This window comes from Diceros bicornis, chromosome 11 (assembly GCF_020826845.1).
Source record: "Diceros bicornis minor isolate mBicDic1 chromosome 11, mDicBic1.mat.cur, whole genome shotgun sequence".
Lineage (NCBI taxonomy): Eukaryota > Metazoa > Chordata > Mammalia > Perissodactyla > Rhinocerotidae > Diceros > Diceros bicornis.
Window position 1 is genome coordinate 3,880,421 of NC_080750.1, and position 25,007 is coordinate 3,905,427.

The following is a 25,007-nucleotide window of genomic DNA, read 5'->3' on the forward strand; positions in this document are numbered from 1 at the left end:
GCTGCCAACTGTCAGAAGTATCGTATTGGAAGAACAGGAATACCGCCCTCCTAACTCTCCCCCACCATCAACCTAGAGCAGTGGGTGTTAACGTCCCTCATGAAGAGCACACAGCACCATCCATTGGGGTGCACGAAGAAAACACTACAATGTCAATATACATTTTAATATGAAAATTTTAAGCTTTACAAAAACATTTAACATACGGATGGTCACTGGGGCCCCCATTTGCTCTGTATGTCAGATGGGCAAGAATGCCAAGTGGACTGAAGATAACGCTAATGAGCAAGCACAAGCAAAAATCAAGAAAATGGCCAAGCCAACAGGCATCTGCTTCCAATATCAACTCTTGGAGAGCTTGCATTAGAGCTAAAATCTATAATGAGGTCTGACAAGATGCTGACCAAAATAATTAGGAATTATCTATTTTATTTGAAATAATTTTTAGCTTCCATCTATGACCATAAACATTGCACCAAGTGTATACTGTAATCTGAGTTATTAGATTATTATGTAATTCATAAATAATTACACAATGGTCAAACTTTTTAACTGATGGGGACCTGCAATCAAAAAACTTTTCACCACTGGTTTATATACCTGAAGTGTCAACTGACTTTGACTTCTCTTCCTCCCAGAATAGACTAAACTGACCCCTTTCTCCCTGTACTGATGCTCATCTATGCATCAGGGAGAAGACTGAACCTTTGGGAGGGGAGATACAGACACGAAAAGCCAGAGGGAAAAAGGAATGAAGCAGTGATGATGCCACAACATAGACGGACCTGGAAGACAGCGTGCTAAGTGAAAGAAGCCAGTCACAAAGACCACATACTACGATTCTCTTCTTATAGAATGTCCCACACAGGGACCTCTATTGAGGCAAGAAATAGATTAGTGGTTGCTTAGAGCTGGGGTGGGGGGTGATGAAATGGGGAGAGAAGGGGATGATAGCTAAAGGGTATGGGTTCCTTCCTGAGGTGATGACAACGTTCTAAAATTGGCTGTGGTGACAGCCGCACACATCTGTGAATGCACTCAAACCATTAAACCGTACCCTTCAAATGGCTGAACTGTAAGGTATGTGAATTACATCTCAATCAAGCTTTTTAAAAAATAACCAACCATTGAATAAATGTTTGCTGAATGAATAAGTAAATAAATCCCTCCTCCCCCAAATTAAAATAAAAAAAAAGCCCTGGGGGAGAAACCTCCTGGACAGGACCTCCCTGAGTAAAACTTCTGTGTGGCTTAATCCTCGTCACCGGAGCTACCCTGTGACTAAGACAACAAAATGTTTACTCATGAAAACGAAGCATCTGGATGACAACTGTGGGCAAGGGATTCTTGGAAGACACGGGGGTGCGAGAAGAGGGGGGACACAGGAGCCAGTCTGGGTGCTTCCCTAGAGGCAGACCTTGAGTGGCGAGCAATTCGACCAATGGGATCACCCAAGTTAGATGATGAGTCTGCACTCCTGGGGACCCCAGAAAGTTCCTAACGTACAACGAGATGCACCCCAGAGCCCCGCAAAAAGGGGCCAATTCTCTTTCTTAAACCATCAGACCTTGCTTTACTCCTAGAGCAGAAAACCCTCCTTTGCCAAAGCACTGAGGTCAAATCTGATGCTTTCAGTACTGATCAACTCAAGAGAAATGCAAATAGGTCTCCCTCTCTGATGCGGCTCAAAGGTCTGATACCAGGGAGCCGAGGGGCTTGTAACAGAGTCTGTGCCTCCCTGAGTCCAGGCAGCAACACTGTGTTACGATCGCTCCCAGACAAGAAGTTAGGGACTTGTTCAAGGATGCCGAACTAGTTAATGACTGGCCTGATTCCATGTATTTTTTCCCCACCATGAATTTAGCAGCAACAGAACTTTCAAAAAAATAAAAAACCTTTTAAAATTTGATTTTCCTCAGGTAGCCAAGTATTTTCAAACTTCACATTGCATACAAATTATTGAATTCCCTCAAAAACTCTTAAAATAACAAACAATAAACATCTCAGATGTTCCTGAATTATGAGCTGTTCCTCACTTGTAGGTTAAATGTCACAGTTCTCTTGCCACTCCACAGAGGCTTCTGCTCTTTCCTAAGTGACACCCAGCCATCTGAGGAGGAAACATCTCTTCTTGAAAAATCTAATCTCTAAGTTCCCCAATTAGATATAGAAGAACCTCTCATAAAATCCAGTCAATATGATCTTGCATTATTTAACTTGGGTTTTAGCTTGGACTTATTTGATAAAGGGTATGGAGGACATGAAAGCAAGCCTCCTTAGGCCTGCGATTCCCAGATCTCCCTCGATACCCTCTTCCCAGCAGGTATGATTCCCTGCCATGGATTCTGACCAAATATTCCCTAGATGTGGTAACTAAGTAACATCATTTTCCAAGCAGTCCTGCTGTGTTTCCAACTATCAGGAAAATTTTCAAACTGTTTGTGAGTAAAGGGAGGGGAACAGAAAGGTTCGAGGAATTTCCCAGTTGGACAGCTGGCAGGGGCTGCTCCTGGACAGGGCTCAGACATTCAGGCCCCAGGCCGGTGTCCTCAGCCACTGCACGATGTGAATAAGTGCAAACTGGTCCACCATCAGGAGATGCTGTTTGCCTAATTCCAACTGTCATCAGGTCTGACAGTAACTACTTAAAATGTGGTTAAAGGGTACACTGAACAAATGTCTCACAAGAAAGGTTTTGGTGGTGGTGCTAATGAGACAGGGACACAGCACCAACACCACCAGACGAGGGGGGTCTACCCCCTAGCCTTCATTCTTACCGACCGTCATTCACTTGGCAGCAATGTTCATAAATTTGTTCATTTACAATGCTTTATGATGGATGTGTTAACTCACTTTATTTTAAAAATAAATAAATAAAATGCTCTATAAATGGTTCTGAGTTCTTCTCTAATAGTCTTAGGCTACTTACTATGCATAACCTCTTAATTAAGAAAGTATTTATTAGGCAACTTTCCTGGCCCAACCCAAACAGAGCTGTCTATCCCACCATTTTTAAACAAGTAAACCAAATGACTCTCTACCGTACTTGGAATGGGCCATGTTGACCTGAAAGCAGGAAGAACGACACATGTACAAACCACAGCTGTCACTGGCTGCACCACTCCGGGGGCGCTGGCTCGGCTCTGCGCACAGGGCCCCTGGATGAGCAACAGTGACACAGCCCCCGAGAACGCTGTGTTAGCTGCGGCTGTTTGCACAGGGTCTCCCAGGCTCCTGGAGCGGGGGGACCCTGTCTTCCTTGTCATACGTCCACATGGGCTCAGCACATGACTTTCAAAATAAGTCCCTTCAATGACTATTTATGGCATGAATGGTAAGTCATTCCTGAAATAAACGTTCATTCCTGAAATAAACGTTCTCTGGTGTCTGTCTGCTTTCTACTAGGACACTCGTTTACCCTGACACTCGAGGGTCAGTTCAGAGACCATTGCAACAACAGAGATCTTCTTCCCATTAGTGAAATGGAATAAACGTCCCTCTGGTTACTGCACCATCCCACCAGGATCAAAAGAGCTTGATTAGCATCTTCTCTCCTGAAATAAAGTATAAGAAATGGGCCAAGCTAATGCCGGAAAGCACTTTCTTGTACTAAGTAGCTAGTTGTTTACACAATAACCAGCAGGTAGAACTCAACTGTGTCGTAAAGAAACAGAAAAATAATCATAATTTTGGTGCAGAATAGTCTTGAATCATTATTATTTCAAGAGTACTTGATCAAATGGTTAATATGCTTTATATATTAAAAGCTCTCATAAATCAAGAAAGACATGAATAAACAATTCACATAAACACAAATACATAAAACATATAAACATAAATATGTAAAAATACATATCTATCTAAGCTAAATAGATTTCTATATAACCTATAAAAATAGATTATAGAGAAATACATATTTGTATATACATATTTGTATTGTATAAACAGAGTTTCATTTTAAAATTGTTTAAAATAAGCAACAACAAAAAACTTTAACACCCATAACTGAGGATAAAATCAATAAACTGAAATATTCTTATAACTGGATGGTATCCAGCCATTACAACTGATGACGCAGACCTATATTTATTCACATGGAAACATGAACACACTGTATGTTTTTAATGAAAAAAAAATTACAATAAAATAATAACCTTAGGAGCCCATTTATAGGTAATTCATCTATACCTTGAATTATAGGTATAGATGTAGAAAGAACATCTGAAGAAAATATATATATATAAATGAAACCATTATATCTGAATGATAGAAATACAGGTACTTTTTATTTATTTTCTTCTGTTCTTTAATGAGTTTTCCTGACTTCTTTTTTTTTTTTTTTTTTTGGTGAGGAAGATTGGCCCTGAGCTAACATCTGTGCCAGTATTCCTCTATTTTGTACCTGGGATGCCACCACAGCACGGCTTGATGAGCAGTGTAGGTCTGCGCCCGAGATCCAAACCCGCAAACCCCGGGCCACCGAAGCAGAGCACGCAAACTTAACCACTAAGCCACTGGGCCAGCCCCCTGACTTTTTCTTTTAACATATTAGTTTAATTAGTTTAAGGAAAAAAAAAAGACATTTCCTTTGAGAGACAGAAGAAAAGATTGCTCCTAATAAGTATCTCCTTAACAAGAAAAGTTTCTTCACTTTTTAAAGGAAACCGACTGTTGCAACTTCTCTGGAATGATCACAATTCCAGTTAATTCTAAACCGATTTCTCTTACTTAACCTAACATCATGACACCACAAAAATCACCACTAACAGCTCCTAAAAACGAAGGACACACCACATTTTAATTGTTTATAGTGTAAAGAACACTCTTTGGCAGCAGATTTTTGCCTGTAAATGCTCAGTTCTTATGGAATAAGGAGACAACATCATTTACCAAAGAGATTCCGAGAACCACAAAACCTCTGGCCACACAGCTGTCTGGTTAGTCTATCCAGGCCTTAAGACTTGGAGACACTGGGCTGCGAGAAGTGAGCAATAGGGATTCCCATAAAAATTAGACATTTATCAAAATATGCCTGATACACCCAAGGAACAAATATTTTCTGGGAATTTTCAAGAACACATTGAGCAATGACATGGTTATGTGTTGAATGAAGCAGGACAATTTTCAAGTATTCTTAGAACCTGTGATTTAAGCCACCACTGAAGCTGAACCATTTACATTGTTTAATAAAACACAAGTATAACAGACGCTTTTAATCCTCAAAGCAGTTTATCAACATTGACTAACGATTCTTCTCAACACCCCTTCGAGGAAGGAACTAGTTCATGAATTGGGTCACAGCTCCTGAATCAGGGACTCCTGGCTTTGAATGCAAGTTCTACCACTTACTGAAGTTTGGGACTAGAGCAATCAATAACCTCTCTGTGCCTCAGTTTCTTTATTGGAAACATGAGAAGATTAGTAGTATTCACTTCATAGTGTCATAGTGAGTATTTAATAAGAAAAATGCATTCCAGTGCATTCATCAAATATTACATGCTAGTATATGATTAATACCATCCCTCTCCTCACCTCCGGGCAACACGCAGTTCTATTTCTCATAATCACACAGAGGCTTCTGGCCAAGGTCCAGGCAGCTTCACGGATAAGAGAAGTGGTTTTGTGAGGTGCTGCTGACTTAAATAAATTATAGACCAAAAAGATGTCCATAATGTAAAATGTCTGGTTCTAGATATTGGTTAATTTTTTTCTTAGCATAAAAGAGAAAATATAGAATAATCCCTAAACCAAACTCATGCATGTCTGTCCTCAAATTTGCTCCTCTTTCTAAATTCATTACTTCCATTAATAGAGTCCCCTCCTCATCAGGCTAGAACTTGCACCGTCTTTTCTACCTTGCCCTCCACCTGCATCCAACTGGCTGCCCTTGGGCTCCATGTCCTCTATCAGCAATTAATAGCTATTACCACCAAAAATGATGTTCAAGACACTTATAATTTCATATATTCTCTCATTTTATTCTCACAAAACCCCTCTAAGTGAAGAATCATCTACATCCTGCTGAAATTCACTGGTCCACCAATCATCTAACATATTCCGTTTGTGTGTGCCAGTGCCAGCAATGAGAATGAAGATGCAGAGGGCACCCTGCAGTGGGGGTCAGGCCTGGGCCGGTATAGTACCACTACTCACCAGCTGTGTGATCCAAGCAAACTACCTGCTTTACCTAACCTCTCATTTCTTGGTCTTAACCCTTTCTAGGCCCCTATGCCTGTTACTCAACCCTCTTTATGCTTCACTTTTCTCATCTGTAAAATAGGGATGTTGCGGACATCATCAGGTCATTGTGAGCCAATACACAGAAAGTCTTAGAACAGTGCCTGGCATGTACTGAGTAAGTACTCAGAACTAACAGCTAGTGTCACTCCATGGACTCTATATTTATTGCTCGGATAATTTCTAAGCTCAATTTCAGCTTTGTGATTCTGTATGAGTTTATATTTTTTTAAGGGTCTTTATTTAAATGCAGATTGATATCTGGTGTTATTGCCCTATATTAGTAAAGTTGTAAAATTTCTGCTGTTTATTCCACAAACATCTGGGGAGTAACCTGCTCTATGTCAGGGAGTGTAGCAAGTTCTGGGCAACAGAGATGAATAGACACACTTCCTATCCTAAAGGAACTAACAACTAGTGAGAAATACAGACACAGAGACACCGCCTATTATGCGACATGGTCACAGAGTTGTGAAGGTCAGGTGGGAGCCCACAGGGGAGAGGACTCGGTCTCATCTGGTGATGGAATCTCGAGGAGCTCCACGGAGGAGGTGCCATACAGCCTGGAACAAGCCTGTGCTGGCAGGGAACAGGGAGCAGGACGTGTCAAGGAGACCAAGCTACAAGAACCTGAAGATAGGGTTTGGGAAAGGGTTTAGGGTGCAGCTCTGGAAATGTAGCTGAATCGTTAAGCTGCAGGGCAGGGCGGTGAGGAGGTAAGGCTTGAAAGGTGGATGGCTCCAGATTGTGGAAAGCTTTGAAGACAATGCTAAAGAATATGGTTTTCATTCTGTAGTCAGGGGAGGAGGGCCCTGGGTGACCAGAATTGAACAGTGTCGGAGGTCTCAATGAGGGCTGGCCAGGCTTGAGTGGAGAGAAAGCGAGCTGTGGGGCAGGAACATTGGAGTTTGAGTCCCAGCTCCACTGCTTCTAGGCGTGGGACCTGGTGTAAGTCACTTAGGTCATCTGAACCTCCGTTACAACTTGGCATCTACTGGGTCAGGTTTTTCCAAACCATATTTTAGGTAAGACTCACTAAGTAGCTTGTTGAAAGTGCATATGCATGAGCCGCCTACATTTGTAGAGGGGCCCACGTATCTGCCTTTTTAACAAGAACACCAGTAATTTCGACACAGTTGGTCCCCCTTACAGAAACACCACTACTAACAGAGTACTATGTACTTTCACAGGTAGAAGAGGTGGTAATCTATGTTGTAGGTGAAGAAACCAAGGTTCAGAGAGAGTAGGTAACTGGCTGAAGAACACACAGCCAGTCAATAGCAGAGCACTAGGATCTAGATCTGCTGACTCCAACAGCAGCGAACTGCTGCATCTCCCATCGTACGTATGTCCTTGGCCCGCAGTCGGATGGATCTGATCAAAGATGATGACTGAGGAGATAACCACGCTCTCCTCCCCTCCTCCCTAGCTGGGCCAAGAAAGTAGGAACCTCTGTTCTCTTGGCAGGAGCTGTAGCCTTTTTCTCTCCCCCTCCTTCATTCACTTTTCACAAGGGAAAGCACCTTACCTCTGGTGATCTGGAGAAGATACTGAGCAAGGACAGACTGACTCTGTCCTTCCTTTTGAGGCCAGCTTGCCCAGGCATGGATTTGCTCTCGTCTCCAGTTCTACAGGGGTAAGCCTCCTGCCTCAGCTGGGGAGGCCTGTGGCCTAGCGGGGTGTTCCATTTGGGGTAGTCAAAGGAAGTCCACATTCGTGTCACGGTTCAAGCCACATTCTCCAATCCAGCCTTAAGTAACTAAGCTGATGTTTTGCTCTCCATCTGTCCAACTTCTTGACTATCCCCAGACTGATTCTGGACTGGAAGAAGGCATGAAAATTATCAGCCTCAAAACACCAACCACAGCCAAACCTGAATGTAATCAAGTACATACTTTTAAATATTCACTTTAAATAGATGTGTTTTTTTAAGGTTAAACTGCAGTGCTGGGTGAAGCCCAACTTAAAAAGGTACATTGCCTTTGACTCTGCAAATCTACCTCCAGCAATTTATTCCAAAAAAATAGAATTTGTGCAAAGATTTAGTTAGAAAATATGCATTTAATCACAATGTTGTTTAAGATAGAGAAAGAAGCTGACATCATCTGAATGTCTACCAACAAAGGACCGGTTAAATAAATTAGGCAATCATTTAAAATAATGTTATAGAAGAGAAAAAAGATATCCATTGTATATTGGTGGGGAAAAAAAGCAAGTTACAAAATGGTATGTTATATTCCCATTGCCATGACTGTATAACATATATTTCAGTATGTTTATGTGTATTTCTACATGTGCACAAGAAGAGGTCTGCAAGGCGCAGGGTAAGTTTTACGAGTGATCATCTCTGACAGCGGGATCCTGGGAATTTAATATTTGTTATTACGTTTGCTCATCTGAGTTTTCTAATTTTTCTAGCAAACATGTATTGCTTTTTTAATGAAAGTATTATTTATTTTTATTTTCATAAAAAGTAGTTGAGCATTACTGAAATTTCCAATAAAACTATCAAAATAATAATTGCTTTTCTGCTTTACATTTTAATCAATATCATGATTCATTTAAGATGTTTTATATTCTGAAAAACAAACATAGTTATTTTTTAGTGAAAATAAACAAGTCCTTCGAACCTAAGGAAGGGCACCGATTCTACAACTTATTAAATTGAGGCAGGGTACTGCTGTCCCCGAGGACGGGCCCCTTATCTCTAACATGGAGATGATAACACCCACCCACGGTTTCCAGTTAGGAGTAAATTAAATAAGATAACCGTGTAAATTGCCTAGCACAGCATCTGGCACACAAGTAGTTTAAAAAAAAGTTAAGTGTTTTCTCTTTCAAAAAAAAAAATCTTGCGTTTTAATTTTAAACTCTTAATAGATACATAAAAATGAGCAAAAGCCAATTCAAGCAGTGTTTGGGAGGCTTGATTCTTTTCCTAACCCTGCCAGCTAGCTAACTGGTTAGCCCAACTGTAGTAAACAGCAAACATTTTTTGCTTCGGTACTTTTAGTTTTGTTTTAGACTTGAAAAAATCTCTGTGTTGGAGTCGAAAACCAAGTCTAACAACTGACATAAGATGACAGCACCTCTTCCTTGATCCTGGTCATCCGAAGCAGTGCACCAAATGACACATGATCATTGTTATGATGAGGTATGATACACAGTGTTCACAACTGGAGACTTCTGTACCAAGAAAGTTGACTCCATGCTGAAATATATTTAACATTCACTGGGTTTTACTGAGAGAAAAAGAAAAGTCTTGAAAGGATGGAAGCTGGAATTTTCCACAAAGCTAGAAAAACACTGATTTCTCCTTGCTGCCCAGCCGACATGTCCCCTTGGACCTGATCCTTTTAGGTGCCAGGAAAGCTAGAAAGATTTAAGTCAGAAGAAAATTTGAAGGGAAAAGAAGTAACTTGCCTGTTGTCCTCTAAATTCACACAGCTCTTAGATCTCCTGGTATATAAGGTTTGCAGTGGGGAGATGACACCCAGCTCCTAACAGATTAAGGGGAAAAAAAGTCTCCTCACCAAAAAAATATTCTTACCCTCATCCAAGGAGTTATCTGGCAATTTCATATCAAATATTAGATGAATATAAGATTTTTAAGAAATCCGAAATTTAGAAATCTGTTCCCTCACACATCTCATTCCCTAAGTAGAGGACTAAGGTGCTAAAGAGGAAAATCAGGTGCTCTCGTAGCAATTAGGGGAGAAAAAGGAGCCCAAGAGAAAAAAACCACCTCTGTGAAGGACAAAATGACAATTCCTCAAACTTTTATTTATGCAAATATTTTCTAAAGGTTAACGTTAGGCCTTCACGCAGAGTCCAAACTGCAGGTCGGCATGGCGGCATGTTACAAACCAACCTCTTCCCTTTCTCCGGAGCTTCCTGGCTTACAGCCAAGCACCTCTTGTGGCAGCAGAAATTCCCACCAGGTGGGGACCAATTCCCACCAGCGCTGGTTGACACCATCTGAGACTCGCGCTTTGCTCCCTTTGCTGGAAAACCACGTGCCTTCGCAGGCTTTGTGCCATCTGCCTTTCACATCAACCGTGTCAGGCAGGCAAGCCAGACGTTAACACGCCACATTGTAAGTGAGGGAGGAAAGGCTGATGGGGGTTAAAGACCTTCTCAGGTTCCTGAGGAAGGGCGACGGACTTGGGACTAGACCCCAGGCCTTTTGACATCCTTCCCAGTACCTCCCTCCTCACAGGCTCAGTCTTCAAAGGGGACTGCCTACCTCCACCCAGTAAAGACTCAGAAATTCTGTTCTCCACACTGCAGGAGGATAGAATCCAATTACAACACACACTGGCCTGGAAAAGTCGGCACTGATGCTGCCACAGGTATTCAGAAAGAGCATACAGAATGTCTTCAGATCTGAAAATACCTCAAGCGTTACTGAAGAAAAATGTCCTTTCTATCTGGGAAAGAATAAAAAGGAATTGAAAAGCATTAACCATATGACACTAAAACATAATTGAAGACGGTTTTCTTTTTACTACTATTACATTTCCATCTCAAGCACCCTACTGAAAAAAGCATTTCTATCATCTCCTTATCTTCAGTTAGGTTTCTAGGACCTAAGTAAGAGAAAAGTGCTCCTTATGATCGGTCCTCACACAAGGGTCCAGGCTCACTCTTTTTTACGCTGGCAGCAAGCTCCCTGGCTGTTTTCAGCTGTTACCTGGAAACTTAACATTCTGTAAGGAGAGAATTCAACTTCCTCATTACAGACATTGGTCTAATGCTCTTTTTTGTCTAATGCTTTTTTTTTTTTAATGATGCAACAAATCAGAGAAATAAAAGACTAAGAATTATTTAGCACACGATTCCAGATTTTGCTTTTCACATAGCATTTGGTTTGATAAAGAGAGATCATTTGGAAATATCTAAAAACCATGCATGAAAAATTTCTAGTACATTCTTTATTAGTTCAGCAAATCTACTAAAAGGTCTATTCTGTGCTAGGTTGAATGTAACTATCTCATAATTCATCAGTAGATCAGATGATCAACTATCATCAGTAGTTGATAGGTTTTATTGCAAAATTTTTCGGGATAAGAAAAGATAAAAAGATTTATAAAAATATCTTAATGTATCAGCTTTTAAAATTTTGTCTTGGTAGCTGTTTCATTCAGAAGCTGATGACAATAATAAAAGAAAATTTTTATTTTATTAATACAGCTACGTTAGAAGCTACATTAGAGCCCCTCCTCTTTCCATCACAGGGCCTTCCCTCCATCCAGCCCTCATTGAATCTTGCTCTGCATTGAGCAGAGCAGGAATAGGCCCTTTCAGGAAGTAAACATAACGTCGACAATAAATTACCATGATGAAGATCAAAACTTGATTCCGCAAAACTGTCATCAAGTTCCATACAGGATTATTTACGGGCATAGCTAGAAACAATGGCCAATGATCAAAAAAATTTTAAAGCATCTCCTTGCCCCTAGTTAGCTGCAAAAATAAAACACATTTCTAGACCCTTCGTGATGCAACATCTCTGCCAGTCATATTTCTCCTTCAGATGGGGGAAAGGGGACAGGTGACCAAGACTCGTTTGCTCAGTCATGTCCTTGCAAGGACCCCCATACAGATGGAAGGCAAGTGAGAACCATTCCTCAGAGAGCTCTGTAAGTGATCTACATGTAGCAAGTGGATAATTTCAGCATGTTTAGAGAGTTAGCTAGAGAGGGTACTGTGTGCAAATGTACTGTTTTACAAAGACTTTATAATCCCCTAAATAGGCTCTGATAATAGTCTGCAAATAGTCCTGGCTAGATTGGCTGGATTTTCAGAATCTCTGGGATTAGCAATCCCTGTTTCTCGTCCATCCCCTGCTCAACTCTCCACTGCCCTCTTCGGTGCATTTCAGTCCCCACCCACCAAGTCTTTGCTGTTGGTCTCTACGTCATTTTCTGGCTTTGTGCCTCCAAATCTTAGAGATTGGACCATTTGTATGCCTAAAATGACTTGAGGGCTTATAGCAGAGTCTACAGTTCCTACACTGTGACTTGATAAGGTCACAATTAATATTTAAAAAGCGATCGTCAACCTAAAATATATTTTTTAAATTATTTAAATAAGGTCCAATAGCTGCCTTTCAAATTGAGTAAGGACCTGTTGGGACAGCACGGCGCAGGACTAGGTCTCCTGATTAGCTTATCAGTGTTGGCTTTCTACAGACCGGTTCAGCTTCGCATAATCACTTAAGTTATAACTCTAAAGACACAAGTTTTCAATGAATATCCTCTTCTTACGAAACCTTCAGCCCCACAACAGCAGCATCTACATAACACTGAGCTCTACTTCCACCCGGGAATAAAACATACATGATTTTCTGCTGGCCCACAGACAGTGCTGGCACATTTTCTCTTTAAATTCCAAGTCTATCTCGAAATCAAAAGGAAACCAGTTTTATAGAATTCCCATCACGTCTATCATACATAAATGAGGAACAAAAGGAGTCAGAGAGGAATGGAATGATCCGATTGCTTAACAAAATTTCAGTCGCATAAACCAAAAATGGTTCTGCCTAAGGAACTAACAAGATTAGCATTTTTAAAAAAAATGTCAAAAGCTGCAAAATTTTCTCAGTTGATATTATGAAAGAGAATTTGTGAGGCTGCGAGTTCAAGTCCAGATGGACCCATTTGTGAGGCCCTGTGTCTGTGCTAATGAGTCACATGTGGGTCTCTGACCGCAGGAGAGACTGCCTTAAAGCAATGAGGCTGATGAGAGCAAGCCCAGGGCCTGCAACGGGTGGTCGGGGGCGGGGGACTTCAAAGGTCAAGATTTTCTGCAGGTCGGCTCAGTGGTCTGGTTTTAGTGAAACTGGGTTTTTCTCATGTCATTATGAATGAACAAGAAATTTCTAGGGTCATTTCAAAAAAACACATCTGAGCAAGGATCATCCTCCTGCCCGTGCGGGTCACGCAAGTACAGCACGAACTCCTGAAGAGTTACGGGCAGTGTGCTCCCTGGGACACCAGAGGAAGCAAACCTCTGGGTCACGAGCATCTACCGTATCTGCAGGGGACGGCAGCAGCTCCCAACAGCCTGACTGTGATCCTTGCCCGACTCTGCAGCAGTACCATTAAGAATGAATCAGGCGCCAGCCTGGTGGCACAAGCGATTAAGTGCACACGCTCCGCTGCGGCGGCCCGGGGTTCATGGGTTCGGATCCCGGGCGCACAGCAATGCACTGCTTGTCAAGCCATGCTGTGGCGGCGTCCCATATAAAGTAGAGGAAGGTGGGCATGGATGTTAACCCAGGGCCAGTCTTCCTCAGCAAAAAGAGGAGAATTGGCAGATGTTAGCTCAGGGCTGATCTTCCTCACAAAAAAAACAAAAAAGAAAGAATGAATGAATCAAACAAGCGTTTGGGGCTCTGAGGAGTCTTTCCACACACCCTCCTGACATCGACGTTCAAATTGGAGATGGAATACACTTTCTAAAACTTAACTTCTCTTGCGCTTGAGGTAAAGAGGAAAAGTCAATATACTTAGCTTCAAACAGTATATAACTTAGATCACAAGATTAAAAATATTTATCAATAAGTCAAATTAAGTAGCTCCTTGCAGTAGAGAGAAAAGATAGTCCACCTTAAAAATCTTGCTCAAAATATAGGCCGTAGTCTCTCTCTACCCTTGAGTTAATTATTATTTCTGTGATTATTTTCAAAGCTAGGCAGCAATGTGACGTACGACGGCACTGAGAAGCTGACTGACGAGTCCACCTTAGTTCCTCAATTCCACACATGAGCAAAGACAAAAATCAAATTTTAGCTGTTGGTAAGCAAATACCAACATTGTGGGGAGGGTTTAAGACAAAGTTATAATAGGTATAGTTCTGTTCAGCAGAAATCAAAATGTTGATTCCCTTAAGGTAAAAACCATGCAACAGAACTGAGCTGCTCAAAATAGTGAAAAATGAACCCCTGAAACACTTTAATAGCAATATCTATTAAAAATAAGGAAAGAAGGATGAAACTCGAACACAAACGTCTTCCTTTCCCACCTAAAATCCATCCTCAGAAAGATCACAAAGAAACAGGACCATGACGCCCGCAGCGCCCCGGGCCCAGGTGTGTGGCGGGCATGACCCGCTGCGGCCGGCCTCTGCTGCAGCCTCCTGCATTGGGCTCCTGCACCGAGCGGCTGCGTTCCCTCCGCAGCATCTGAAGAGAAATGAGATGTCTCTCTGCAGAGGTGTTAAACGTTTGGGTTGCGTGCGGGACAAATGGAAGTTTGACACCTAAGATGAATAACCACGGTGCATAAGGCTAATGGGAACTTGCACTATGTGAGAGGCGGGCAAGCTCCTGCACAAGGCATGCCGGCCCTCCAGGGCCAGGACCCAGCGAGGAGGTACCAACTCTCCCTTTTCTTTTAATACTTGACCACTGGCCTGCAGGGGATTTTCATAAATAAGAGTCAGGAAAAACAGCCTCGGGAGTATGCTTCTAATAAACTCTCCAGGGTCCCTGCTCTGAAATATTTAAGAAGCTTGTGCCTCCTCTGTTTACTCTCGGTGGACGACCGACTGACGCCACGGTTCACTGTGCTCTCAGAACTGCATTGACCAAATGTGTTAGGATTGTGGGTGCTTTCCTGTTAGGCCCAGTTTCTCTGAACTAAGGATTCTTATTTAGAATTCTGTGAGACATCCATTCAAGATTTCTGGTGTAGACACACCTCTAAGAATTCCAGTTCTGGAAGGATGTAAATAGCCAATTAAAATTTCCCTTCAGAAGGAAAAAAGCTGGATTGGTGAAGGTGGTTCTCCTGAGTTGGTTACACTGTATTTAAGTCATAGGAAAAAGCTGTGGAGCATACGTATGTCAGTGTTTGTCTAAAAAAGAGGAAAAGCATATAGAATTGTTCAAATGAGCTACCGGCAGAAACATTTCCGTGCGCGACAATTGGCCAGAGCTGGTATTCTCCGAATTACCTGCAGCTACATACAAACGGAAGACTGGGTGTGGGGAAGGGGCGGTCAGGGCCCTCCCCCACCCCCAGATGTTTTTCTAGTCCTCACACCTGCCGGCAGCAGATGCAGCAAACAAGCAGTTGTTTGTAATGCAAATTCAAGGAACACAGATGCCATGGGGCTGCTCCCACCCTGAGCCCAAACACAAACGGTGGCCCTGTTCCTGACACCCTAGCTGCAGACCATCACAGTGGGCGTCAGTCACAGCAGCGCTCAGGCCTGCTAAGGGCAGAGCTGAGGAGCAAGAAGGTAGAGTGTGGTTAGGGGTGAAGAGGAGAGGCCGCCTTCCGGTTCAAGTGTTTTGGATCTCAGACACATTAAAAACAGCTGTTATGTAGAAAAACCAAAGACTGCAACTCACTTCATTTGGACCCTAAAAAAGAAATTGGACGTAGCCTTGAGGTTAAAACAGAAAAGCTTCTGGATTTGTGCAAACTGCAGAATATCACAAGAAAACGTGCTTAAAATAAATATGTCCTAAAATGTCACAGAATAAAGCAAAGCAGCAGATAACAGGGTAACTGCTTCCCCACCACACCCCTCTCCCCCACTCTCCACCCACCAACATGTATTCTGGCCACAAACCTTCCCTAAACAATGAATGACTGTGCAATTCACTGACCTCAAAACTGTAATACATATACTAACAATAAATACTTTCCATTCTATTAAAATTTCAAAACGATTAGTACACTGAGGAGGAGAGGCCTAAGGCAGAAAATGCTGGTTTAAAGAGAAAGAGAAGCTTAATTTTCAGTATTCTTAGGGATAACATATAAATACCAAAAGATTTTTATTATATTGACTTTGAAAAATTATTATTTTGAGAGGAGAAGTAGCTGAACTAAGGCATAAATTCTACAGATACTTATTAAGCATTAACTGCGTGCACAGCCAGAAAGTCTAAGATTGTTTCAGTGGCTATTTCTATTGTTGCCAAGTCATAGACTAAATCGGATTCGTCAGAAAGATTATTTGTTGTTCTGAAAAGCCTTTCAATAAAAATCTTTAATTCTTTCTATCTAAAACATATTCTCCTCCCCCTCCAAACAAAATCAACAAAACAAAAAAGCCCAACTTTAAAAGAAATACCTGATATGTTTGCATATTTAGTTCCACAAATAAGTCTCCTGCAAATTTTAAAAACTCAGAGGCATTTATTTGGGGTGGTCTCTAACAAATTATATTTGCTTTTATTAATTCATTCATTTTTTAGGTAGAAGATTCATACGTACCACACAGACATCTCTATCATAAATATTTGAAAAGCCTTTAAAATAAAATGTGAAATCGCTATTTCCTATAACACCCATCCCAAGATCTCCAAGATCACTGTTTTAGCTGCTATATGAAAATTAGAAAAATCTTATTCCCCACTTGAAAGGTCAAATATCCTTTTGAAATCTATGGGGAAAAAATTCCAATAACTTCTAAATCACAGCACCCACATAAAGCGGCTGTATTTCACAGACCTGTCATTTCAACAGTCGAAGGCTCCAGATCACCAAGATGACCATGAACACTCTTGTGTGTTGAGGACTGAGTGTGAGCCATTCCTCTCTGCTACTCGGGTGAATCCTCCTGCTCCCCGATTCTGTTCACTGAGGTATTAAGGACAGTACTCTCCCCAGGTGTCTGTGACTGATTTTTTTTCACTTGGTGGAAGCACTGGGCTAATAAGGCAAAGTCCACAGGTTCCATTTTATGATCCTGGATTTGACTCCCCAGAGGGCCAGTTAGACTGAAACCCTAAACCCAAGACCCAAACACACATGTCTTTCTTGGGGGTTGGGTGGTAGAAGGAGAATGAGGTTGGTAAGAAGGTAAATATATTGACGGATTAGTAAAAGTCCGTCACCATTGCTGGAGGGACGGTTCTCCCGGGAGAACTCATCACCAGCACATTTTGTGTCCACACACTACACAAGTCACCCTGTAGCTCTTTTCCTACTGCATAAATGAGGTTTCCACTTCCCAACAAAGAGAAATATCATCAAGCAACGTATCTGAAATTCTTCGTAGTGTTACATTTGCATAATGCAGTTATAATGCCACTGCATTTTTAGAACTTGAAGGTTAACTGAATGAGATTAAAAAGGAACAATTTTCATTAGGGTTATCTTTGAGTGACACTTTCTCAGCAATTGACAATAAAGTAAAAATAGCTCATCTCCCTGTCCCCCCATCCCCAAGCTGATTTTAAAGAAACATTAGCTAATATAATAAAACGAGACTGTTCTAAAAGTTGAAGTAACATTCCGAATGTTTGGCTCCAAGTGAGCCGAAGCAGTGCTGATTCTAGATAGCTAACAGGCAATATAAGCCATACAGCACTTAATTAACGGAAAGATTAAATCGTTTTTTTCCTCTCATCAGCATAGAAAGCACAATACTCATAAAATCATGAATCTATTTAACTTCATTTGCTTTCATGATCACTCGTGATCTGTTATTTATTAATCTTAACCAATAAGCCAAAAGCTAAAATTCCAAGTGCAAGACATCCCAGGCAGCACTCTCTCAAGGCAGCCTTCCTCAGAGCAGGTCTGATTTAGCAATGACTGTCATATATAATGAAAGCATTTCCAATGTGTTTTAAAAAACAAACATTTTGCCAAAATACAAATTAATCTGCACTTCTGAAGATACTCTGCAACAGCAGCATGTTACTCACTGTTCTCGGGATGGGTGGAGACAGAGATCCGTTCGACATGTACGGGTCACTGTTCATGTTGGGCATCATTATGTAGCCGGAATAGCTCGAGTAGGAGGGTCCCTTGTTGTAGAGGCCTCCATCTGGATGCTTCCCTGAGAAGATGCAAGGAACAATCAAGGATGCACTGACTGCCTTGTTACATCACTGCATTTTTCCTCTGAAAACCTAATAGTTCTACGACAAGTCAGACGGTACATAAAAGACTTGTTTACAAAATATTGTAACTGGATTATCATGCTCTATTTTAGATTGACAGTATTTATTCTCTTAAATGGCTTAACAGTGAACCAGATGTTGTAAAAACATGTGGTTCAATTTACTTCCACTACTGACTAGTGTTTTTACAAAACTAAGTGTATCCATCTAACTTAATTTGCTCTAATACTAACAAACTGGACAAAGAAATACAGACACCGAAGAACAGATACAAACCTCAAACTGTAATAGAAATATATCAGCCCATTCAGCTACACACACATATGTATTTATACAATTGAAGTTAAGCTCCACCTTACAGGCAAACTCAAAAATTCTACCTGTGCTCCTGGAGTCCTAGAAAATTCCTAAATTTTACTAAGGGAGAGCATATGGGCAACTCCTCAAATTGATGAAGGATTAACTCTAGGAGACTTAATTTTATGTGCTACATTTACATCATTCTACCAAAGAAATCTGTGTGTGTTCAGTATACACATTTCTTCTCTTTAATCTGTGTAACTACTTTGTAGCTCAGAAAGAAGCCTGATATTATGGTCCTCTTCCCTTCTTCTCCTGGCTGACATACCCTATGTACGAACACTTCATTTGGTCAGGTCAATTGTAAGTAATTAAAGGAGAACAGAAATGCAGACTGTCAGACAAGGAAACCGGACAGATTACTTGATTCTTTTAAAGTCACAGGGGGTTCTCCTTAAATCTAAAAAATATATACAATTTTTAAACTTTTGAGCAAGAATCAGGTATGAGAAGAAAGTCTATCAAGTTCCCTACACATAGTTCCTAATTTTAAGAGTAAGGTTTTATATTTTTACAAGTTAGACTCTGCTTTCCTGAGCCATACTAAGTCTCTGCATTCACTGCCTGCCTTCTTCTCACTGTAACAAGAAATAGCAATTTTACAAACGAAAATCCACTTGAAACTATTCTTGTTGGAAAATAAATTGGTACAGACTGTCACTCTTGACAACAAAGCAGGAAAAAATACCAAAGATCTAAGCCAATTAGAACTTTAGGTAAAATGAGGAAAAGAGGAAAACTCATTTTAGACATAACCTCATCCACAAAAACTCTGCAAGCCAACTGACATCCAAAGTCCCCTAACTCATTCAAAGACAGTTTTTAAATCATGTAAATATACATTAGAGACAAGCAGTATGTTTCCTGGGTTTTCTTTCCCATTTTGTTGAAATAGTGGGCACAGTCTTATCACATCTGATCCCAGTTTTGTGGATTCAAATAAATATAGCAAAACACAACTATATTCACAAATTGCACACGTTAAATGATAAAGCTGGGAGAAGAATTAGCGTCTTACCGTCAGCAGGGTGCTCTCTGGCCTTGTCGTGGTAGGACTCCTGAGAGGTCTGTGCTTGTCTGGCCACCTAACAGCACGATTCCCCAACCCCAAAAGAGAGAAACATCACCTTAGAGTTTGTGACAACAATGACAGGTGTGTCCCCTGGTCACTCACAGGTGGAGGACTGGGTGCAACTCAATCTACCTGCTTAATTACTCTAAGAGGGGTAGGCAGGGCTAAGTACTGGGAAATCTTTTTCTTTTTAACGTGTATTTTCGAGTGCTTACTATCTATCCAGGACTAGAAAGTATAAATAATAACAAAAACAATAACAATGTAGTAAATTTGGGAAAGATCTACATACTATCTGACTGCTGTTTGCTAAAACGCATCAAGGCTGCTGGGAGGCCCAAGATTATAGGAGTTGGAGTTGATGAGGCTGATCATTTTGATAACTTCTTCAACCACTGTTCACTTCAATCAGAGCTGATTAAAAGCAGGCTGAAATGTCATTTTGCAACTGAAAATGACATTTTAAATAAAAACAAGCCAACCACTCACAGATGGAGGTTTTAAGGCTATTGTCCCAAGCCAGTCCCCAGCAGGAGAGCCACGCTTTATAACCTACAGTGGCTGGCTGAGTGCAAGCTTACAAGAGAAAAGTGAACTGTTCTGTGGTTAAAGGGAGGAAAATTTGAGAGTCAGGTTACAGACATCTAAAAGGTAGCCCAGCTAATATCAGTTCTGGTAACCACCATCCACCCAGACTCAACCACGTGCAAATCAGTGGTATTATGCCTTCCCCATCTTGGGTCTGCCCCATGCCCACTTAGCACCGCGGCAAGGATGAACAGATCCCTGGGTTCTGGGCTGCAAACCCAGTGCCCTCCTCCCCAGAGCAGAAACGTGTAGAAAACGTGAAGCGGTGGCAAATTTACGGAATAAAGGAGGACAAGCAAAATGAGTAGAAAGAAACAGAGGTTGCTCTACAAACACGAGTTTGGCCCCTATTCTGCATGTTATTTCGTTCCCTGGACACGTGTCCTCGCAGTGACTTCCCCCTCCGCCCGCCTCCCCCCCCCACAGTCACAAACGTTTTTAATGAGGTTGGGTGCACCCTAGCCCCCCTCCCGAGGTTCCCGTCAAATTGGCACGTGGGAACGAAAGATTCAGGGGATAACGAACACCCCTATGTTCTTCTAGAACCAGGCCCCCAGCTTTCCAAAACGCGTACTCACCCCTGCCATTGGGATTAAGAAGGTAACTCTGAGGTGTTCTTAAACGTGTGTTTAAAACCCAAAATGTCCCCGCCCCCAAAACCACACGCTTTCTTTTTGGGGGCAGAAAGATGCCATTTAAGGAAAAAGGGTATACCCTCCAAGTTCCTCTGGAGGGAAAAAGCGTTGGTGAAACCATTTGAGTGTCAGGACCTTTCTACCGGATTTCCTCCACAGCGTTTCCCAGTAGAAGGCGAGGGTGGCCGGTGGGGTGTCGGGTGTCAGGGTCCTCCCGCCCCCGCCCCGCTAGCTCCGCGCGGCCTGAACTCGCCGTCCCCGCGCCGGGCTCGCGCTCCCGCTCGCCGGCGCCCACGTGTCTCTATTTACCAGCTCGGGTTACGGCGCGCTCGCCGCCGGCCGGGAGATCTGATAAGGCGCCCTCCACCCTCCGGAGTGGGTGCCCTGGCTTCCGCCGCATCTCCACTCTGACTCGCCTTTTTCTGCATAGATTGAAGGTCTGATCCGGGCCCAAACTAACCCCGAACATAAGCGCTTTCTTTTTTCTTTCCTTTAAGTGACGCGGGCTGGAGAAAACCGGCGTGGCGGGCGGCCCTGCGAGGCCCCCGGGGAGGCTCGGCCGGCGCGTGGGACCTCGGGGCCAGGGACCCGCCCGCGCCGCCCCCGCTCGGCGGCTCCGGCCCCGCTCGGCGGCGGTTGGGACGGCCCGCGGGTCCAGGCCCACGCCCGCCTCCCTGCCCTCCCCTCCCTTCCCCTCCCCGGCCCTGCGGCTCCGCTCGTCTCGCCTGAGCCTCCGGCGGCTTAACGCACTCGTGCAGACACCCACCCGGAGGCAGCGGGCGCGCCGTCTTCCGTCTACGGAAGAACTTTCAGGGCCGCTCACACGTCCTCGCACCCGCTCAGCCCACCGAACGAGGCCGAAGGCGAGGCGTTCAGGGTTAAGGGCAGCTTCTCCTGCCCGCAAACCCACGGTCCAGCCACCCAACCCGAACAGACCCACTCGGGATAAGTGTCCCTGCGCCCCCCCGCCCCCCCGACACACGCGCACACAGGAAAAGCGCTGACCAGCGGCCCAGCCACCCCGCCCCCTGCCACCGGGGCGCCCATGGGCCCCTCGGCCGGACCGCCGGCGCCCTCCCTCCCCTCCCGCGCCCCGGGACCCGCCACGCCTCTCGGAGCCGGGGCGGCGGCCCGCTCACCTCGTGTCCGTTGCTGGCCGGGATGATTTCGGACTCGTTCACCAAGGAGGACTTGATGTCAGCTAAGTCGCCTTCCTCTTCGGGGTGACTGATCTCGGCGAAGATCTTCTCTTTCTGGGGATCGCCCTCGTCCTTGAAGGGGATCATCTCGTCCGTGGCGCAGAGTTCCGGGTCCCCCCCGCCGCCGCCGGCCCCGGAGAGTTGGGGCATCGCGACCGCTCTGTAATCTCCGCTCCGCTGGGGGAGCACCGAGGCGACAGCAGGAAAGAGAGGGGGGTCAACGAAAGCGGGGGGAGGAAGAAGAGAATTGCAAGGACGCGTGCGGAAGCGGGGCCGGCGAGCGCGGGGCCGGCAGCCGGAGCAGCTGCGGCGGCGCCCGCGCCTTCCCGCTCCGCCGAGCCCGACGCCGGCGCCCGCCCACGAGGCCGAAGGGCACGGGGCTGCGAAGGCCGCCGCCGCCGGCGCCTCCGGGGCGTCTGCGCGGCGCGGTGCGGCGTGGCGCGCGCTCGGCTGGGCTGCCCGGGCGGCCGCCCCACGCCCCCGGCGCCTCCGGGGTCCGCGCGCCGAGGACGCCGGTTCAGAAGTGGGACGACTTTCCGAAGTGCGCAGCAGGGTCCGTCGGCGCGTCTCTAAGCCAACCGCGCCACCCTAGCTTCCCCTTTGGGAGTTTGTTTTCCGAGTAAAGAAAGGAGCTGGGCAAAAAGGCTCCGTTTGCCCCAGCGGAGAAGGTGCAAGGAGAATATGAGGATAACGAAATGTCCACTTCCTGGAGGGTAAAAAAAATAAAGAGCCACCCCGGTTGGAGATGTCCGTTTTAGAGCTTCTTATTTCCTTCCCTTTCGCTTCGGTTTTCCCTCTCCAGGCGCATTTAATCTGCTGGAGGAGGAGGAGGAGGAGGAGAAGGTGGGGGCGGAGGAGGAGGGGAAGAGAAAGAGAAGAAGTTTGCCAAGAATAAAGTTTGTGCCGGCGAGCGCTGGGAGTCGGCAGTGGAGGGCACGGCGGGGTCTCGAGAAGTCACAGCAGGGTCCTCGGGCCCAAATGCTTCTGCCGGGAGCTGGAGCCGACACACACACACACACACACACACACAGCCCGACCCCTTTGTTCCCGGCTCGAGTTTCTCAGCCTGGCTCACTCGCTCGCCGCTCTCCACGCCTCCGCCGGGCCGCTCTGTCAAAGCACAGAGCTGCACCCCTCGGGTTCGCCCGGCCCAGGCGACGCCCGGAGCTTGGCCGCGTGCGGGGCTGCGAGCGCGTCCCGGCTCCTTGGCCCGAGCGCGCGCAGCCCGGATCCCTCCTCCGCGCCCTGCCCCGCAGGTGAGCTGCGGCGCCTCCCCACCGGTTCTCCTCCTCCCGCGCCTCGCCGGCGCTGTAAAGCTACCCACTTGCGTCGCTTCTCCTCCCCTCCCCTCCCCCGCCTCCAACTCTCCTTGGCTGCCCGCTGGGGTAGGGGGGTGGAGGGGGATGGCGAGAAGGAGGTGGTGATCGAGGTCTTTTTTTTCCCAGAGCCTGTAGGACGAGTCCTAGTTTTGGGGTGTGTATGTGTGTGTGTGTGTGTGTGCGCGCGCGCGCGCGCCTGGAGGAAAGGATCAGGCAACTTGGCGAGGGAAGGAAGGACCGGGCGCTTCTTGTAACCCACCGAGAGGCACGCTTTGCTCGCGTGAAATTGACAAGAAACTCTGCCCGAATGGTTTAACTTCATCATCTAAGTATCTCTTCTCCCCCCCACCCCGCCAGTCTCTCCCCCACCCTCTTTCCACCTCCCTCTTTCCCTCCCTCGCTCTGGCAGGGGAAGAAGATGAAAGAGAAGCCGCCGCAGCTGTGATCGACACCACATTGATAGATGCTCTGACAGAGGGGATGAGGCGGGAATCCCGGACAGGGAAAAGGGAAAAGGGGAAAATATAACAGACATTGCTCAACTAATAAGAAAGAACGGAAGCAGGAGGGACAGGAAAGACAGTTGTGGCTTTCCTAAATATAATGTCAAAGAACAAGGGAACACACGCTAGCAAAAATAAAATCTGCAGGCTTACCGAGAAAAATAGGACGAGGAAGAAAAAACTGAAGACTGGATCTTAATTATAGCTTTTTAAGCAAGATCTCTTTCATTCCATCCTCACCGTGGGATGTACAGAGAGAGTTAGGTCTCCCGTGGATTTTCGGAGATACACGGCACAATGTGTGGACACCTCGTAGAGAATGAAAAAACAACCCAAGGAGGGAGAAGACAAGGCAAAAGGACCCAGGAGAGCGGAGCCAGTAGAGGGAGGGAGGACAGGGCAGTCTCTGGCGCCTCCGACTGCGCGCTCAAAGGGACCCTTGAAGATGCAAATCCGAATCCAACCTCAAAAATTCCCCAGCCTCCACCGTCTCTTTGATGCATTTTGTACAAGGACAGGCTTTTAAGGAGATGCTTTGTGAAAGTTACAGTATGAGCAGAGCTGGAGTTTGAAAACACATTACATTTTGTTCCTTGGCTCTGAACCCCCCTCAGTTAAAAATCCAGGCAAAATTATTATGCCCAATACAGTAGCCATCTGTAAAACCTCAGAACAGTAAACAAGGGGCAGGAAGAAATGTGTCTCCATCTCTCTTAAATTGAAAATAAGGAAAAACACCACAGAATCAGACTGGAGCTCTATTACATAGGAATAGTCATGTAAAGATCCCTCTTTTTCTAAGGGGGAAATTGCATGCTGCTGGACACTGTATAAGTAAAGACCTTAACAATGCTCTAAATGAGCACTTAAAACCTCACCTACTGATAACTACTTCCTACAGATGGGAATTTACTAGGAAGCAATTTTTAAAACTATATCATTTAAAGGGTTCAGATGGTGACATGGAGCATGGCCAGTAGTCACAGGGAAATTGTATTGGAGGATTGGGGTAAAATAAGGGGCTGGTGATGGGAGCCAGGAAAAGTAAAACATTAAATCCACTTTAAATAGCTGACAATGCTATGCTTTACAGAAGGAAAACATAAGAGAATATTCTGCTACAACGTTTCCGTAAGTCAATGCTAAAAAGGTTGGAAAGAAACTCAATTTTATTTTTTGCTTAGTGGCCGTATGCAACTTCCCTTGAAGCTATGCACCAGTG

The 25,007-nt window shown here is 44.5% G+C and overlaps 1 protein-coding gene across 5 annotated transcripts in view; it reads right to left on the minus strand.

Moving 5' to 3' along the window:
- The window catches only part of LEF1 (lymphoid enhancer binding factor 1), a 115,648-nt gene extending 92,103 nt beyond the window's left edge, over positions 1–23,545 (minus strand). For 4 of the 5 annotated variants that reach the window (XM_058549884.1, XM_058549881.1, XM_058549885.1 and 1 more), the window contains exons 1-3: positions 21,904–23,545; positions 19,488–19,554; positions 17,912–18,045 (exon numbers count right to left, since the gene is read on the minus strand). In XM_058549884.1, coding sequence (XP_058405867.1) covers positions 17,912–18,045; positions 19,488–19,554; positions 21,904–22,113 — 411 coding nt within the window. In that variant the 5' untranslated portion in view covers positions 22,114–23,545. The remainder of the gene's footprint in view (positions 1–17,911; positions 18,046–19,487; positions 19,555–21,903) is intronic. The other variant, XM_058549882.1, reaches the window with a different exon arrangement.
- Positions 23,546–25,007: the final 1,462 nt, after the last annotated feature.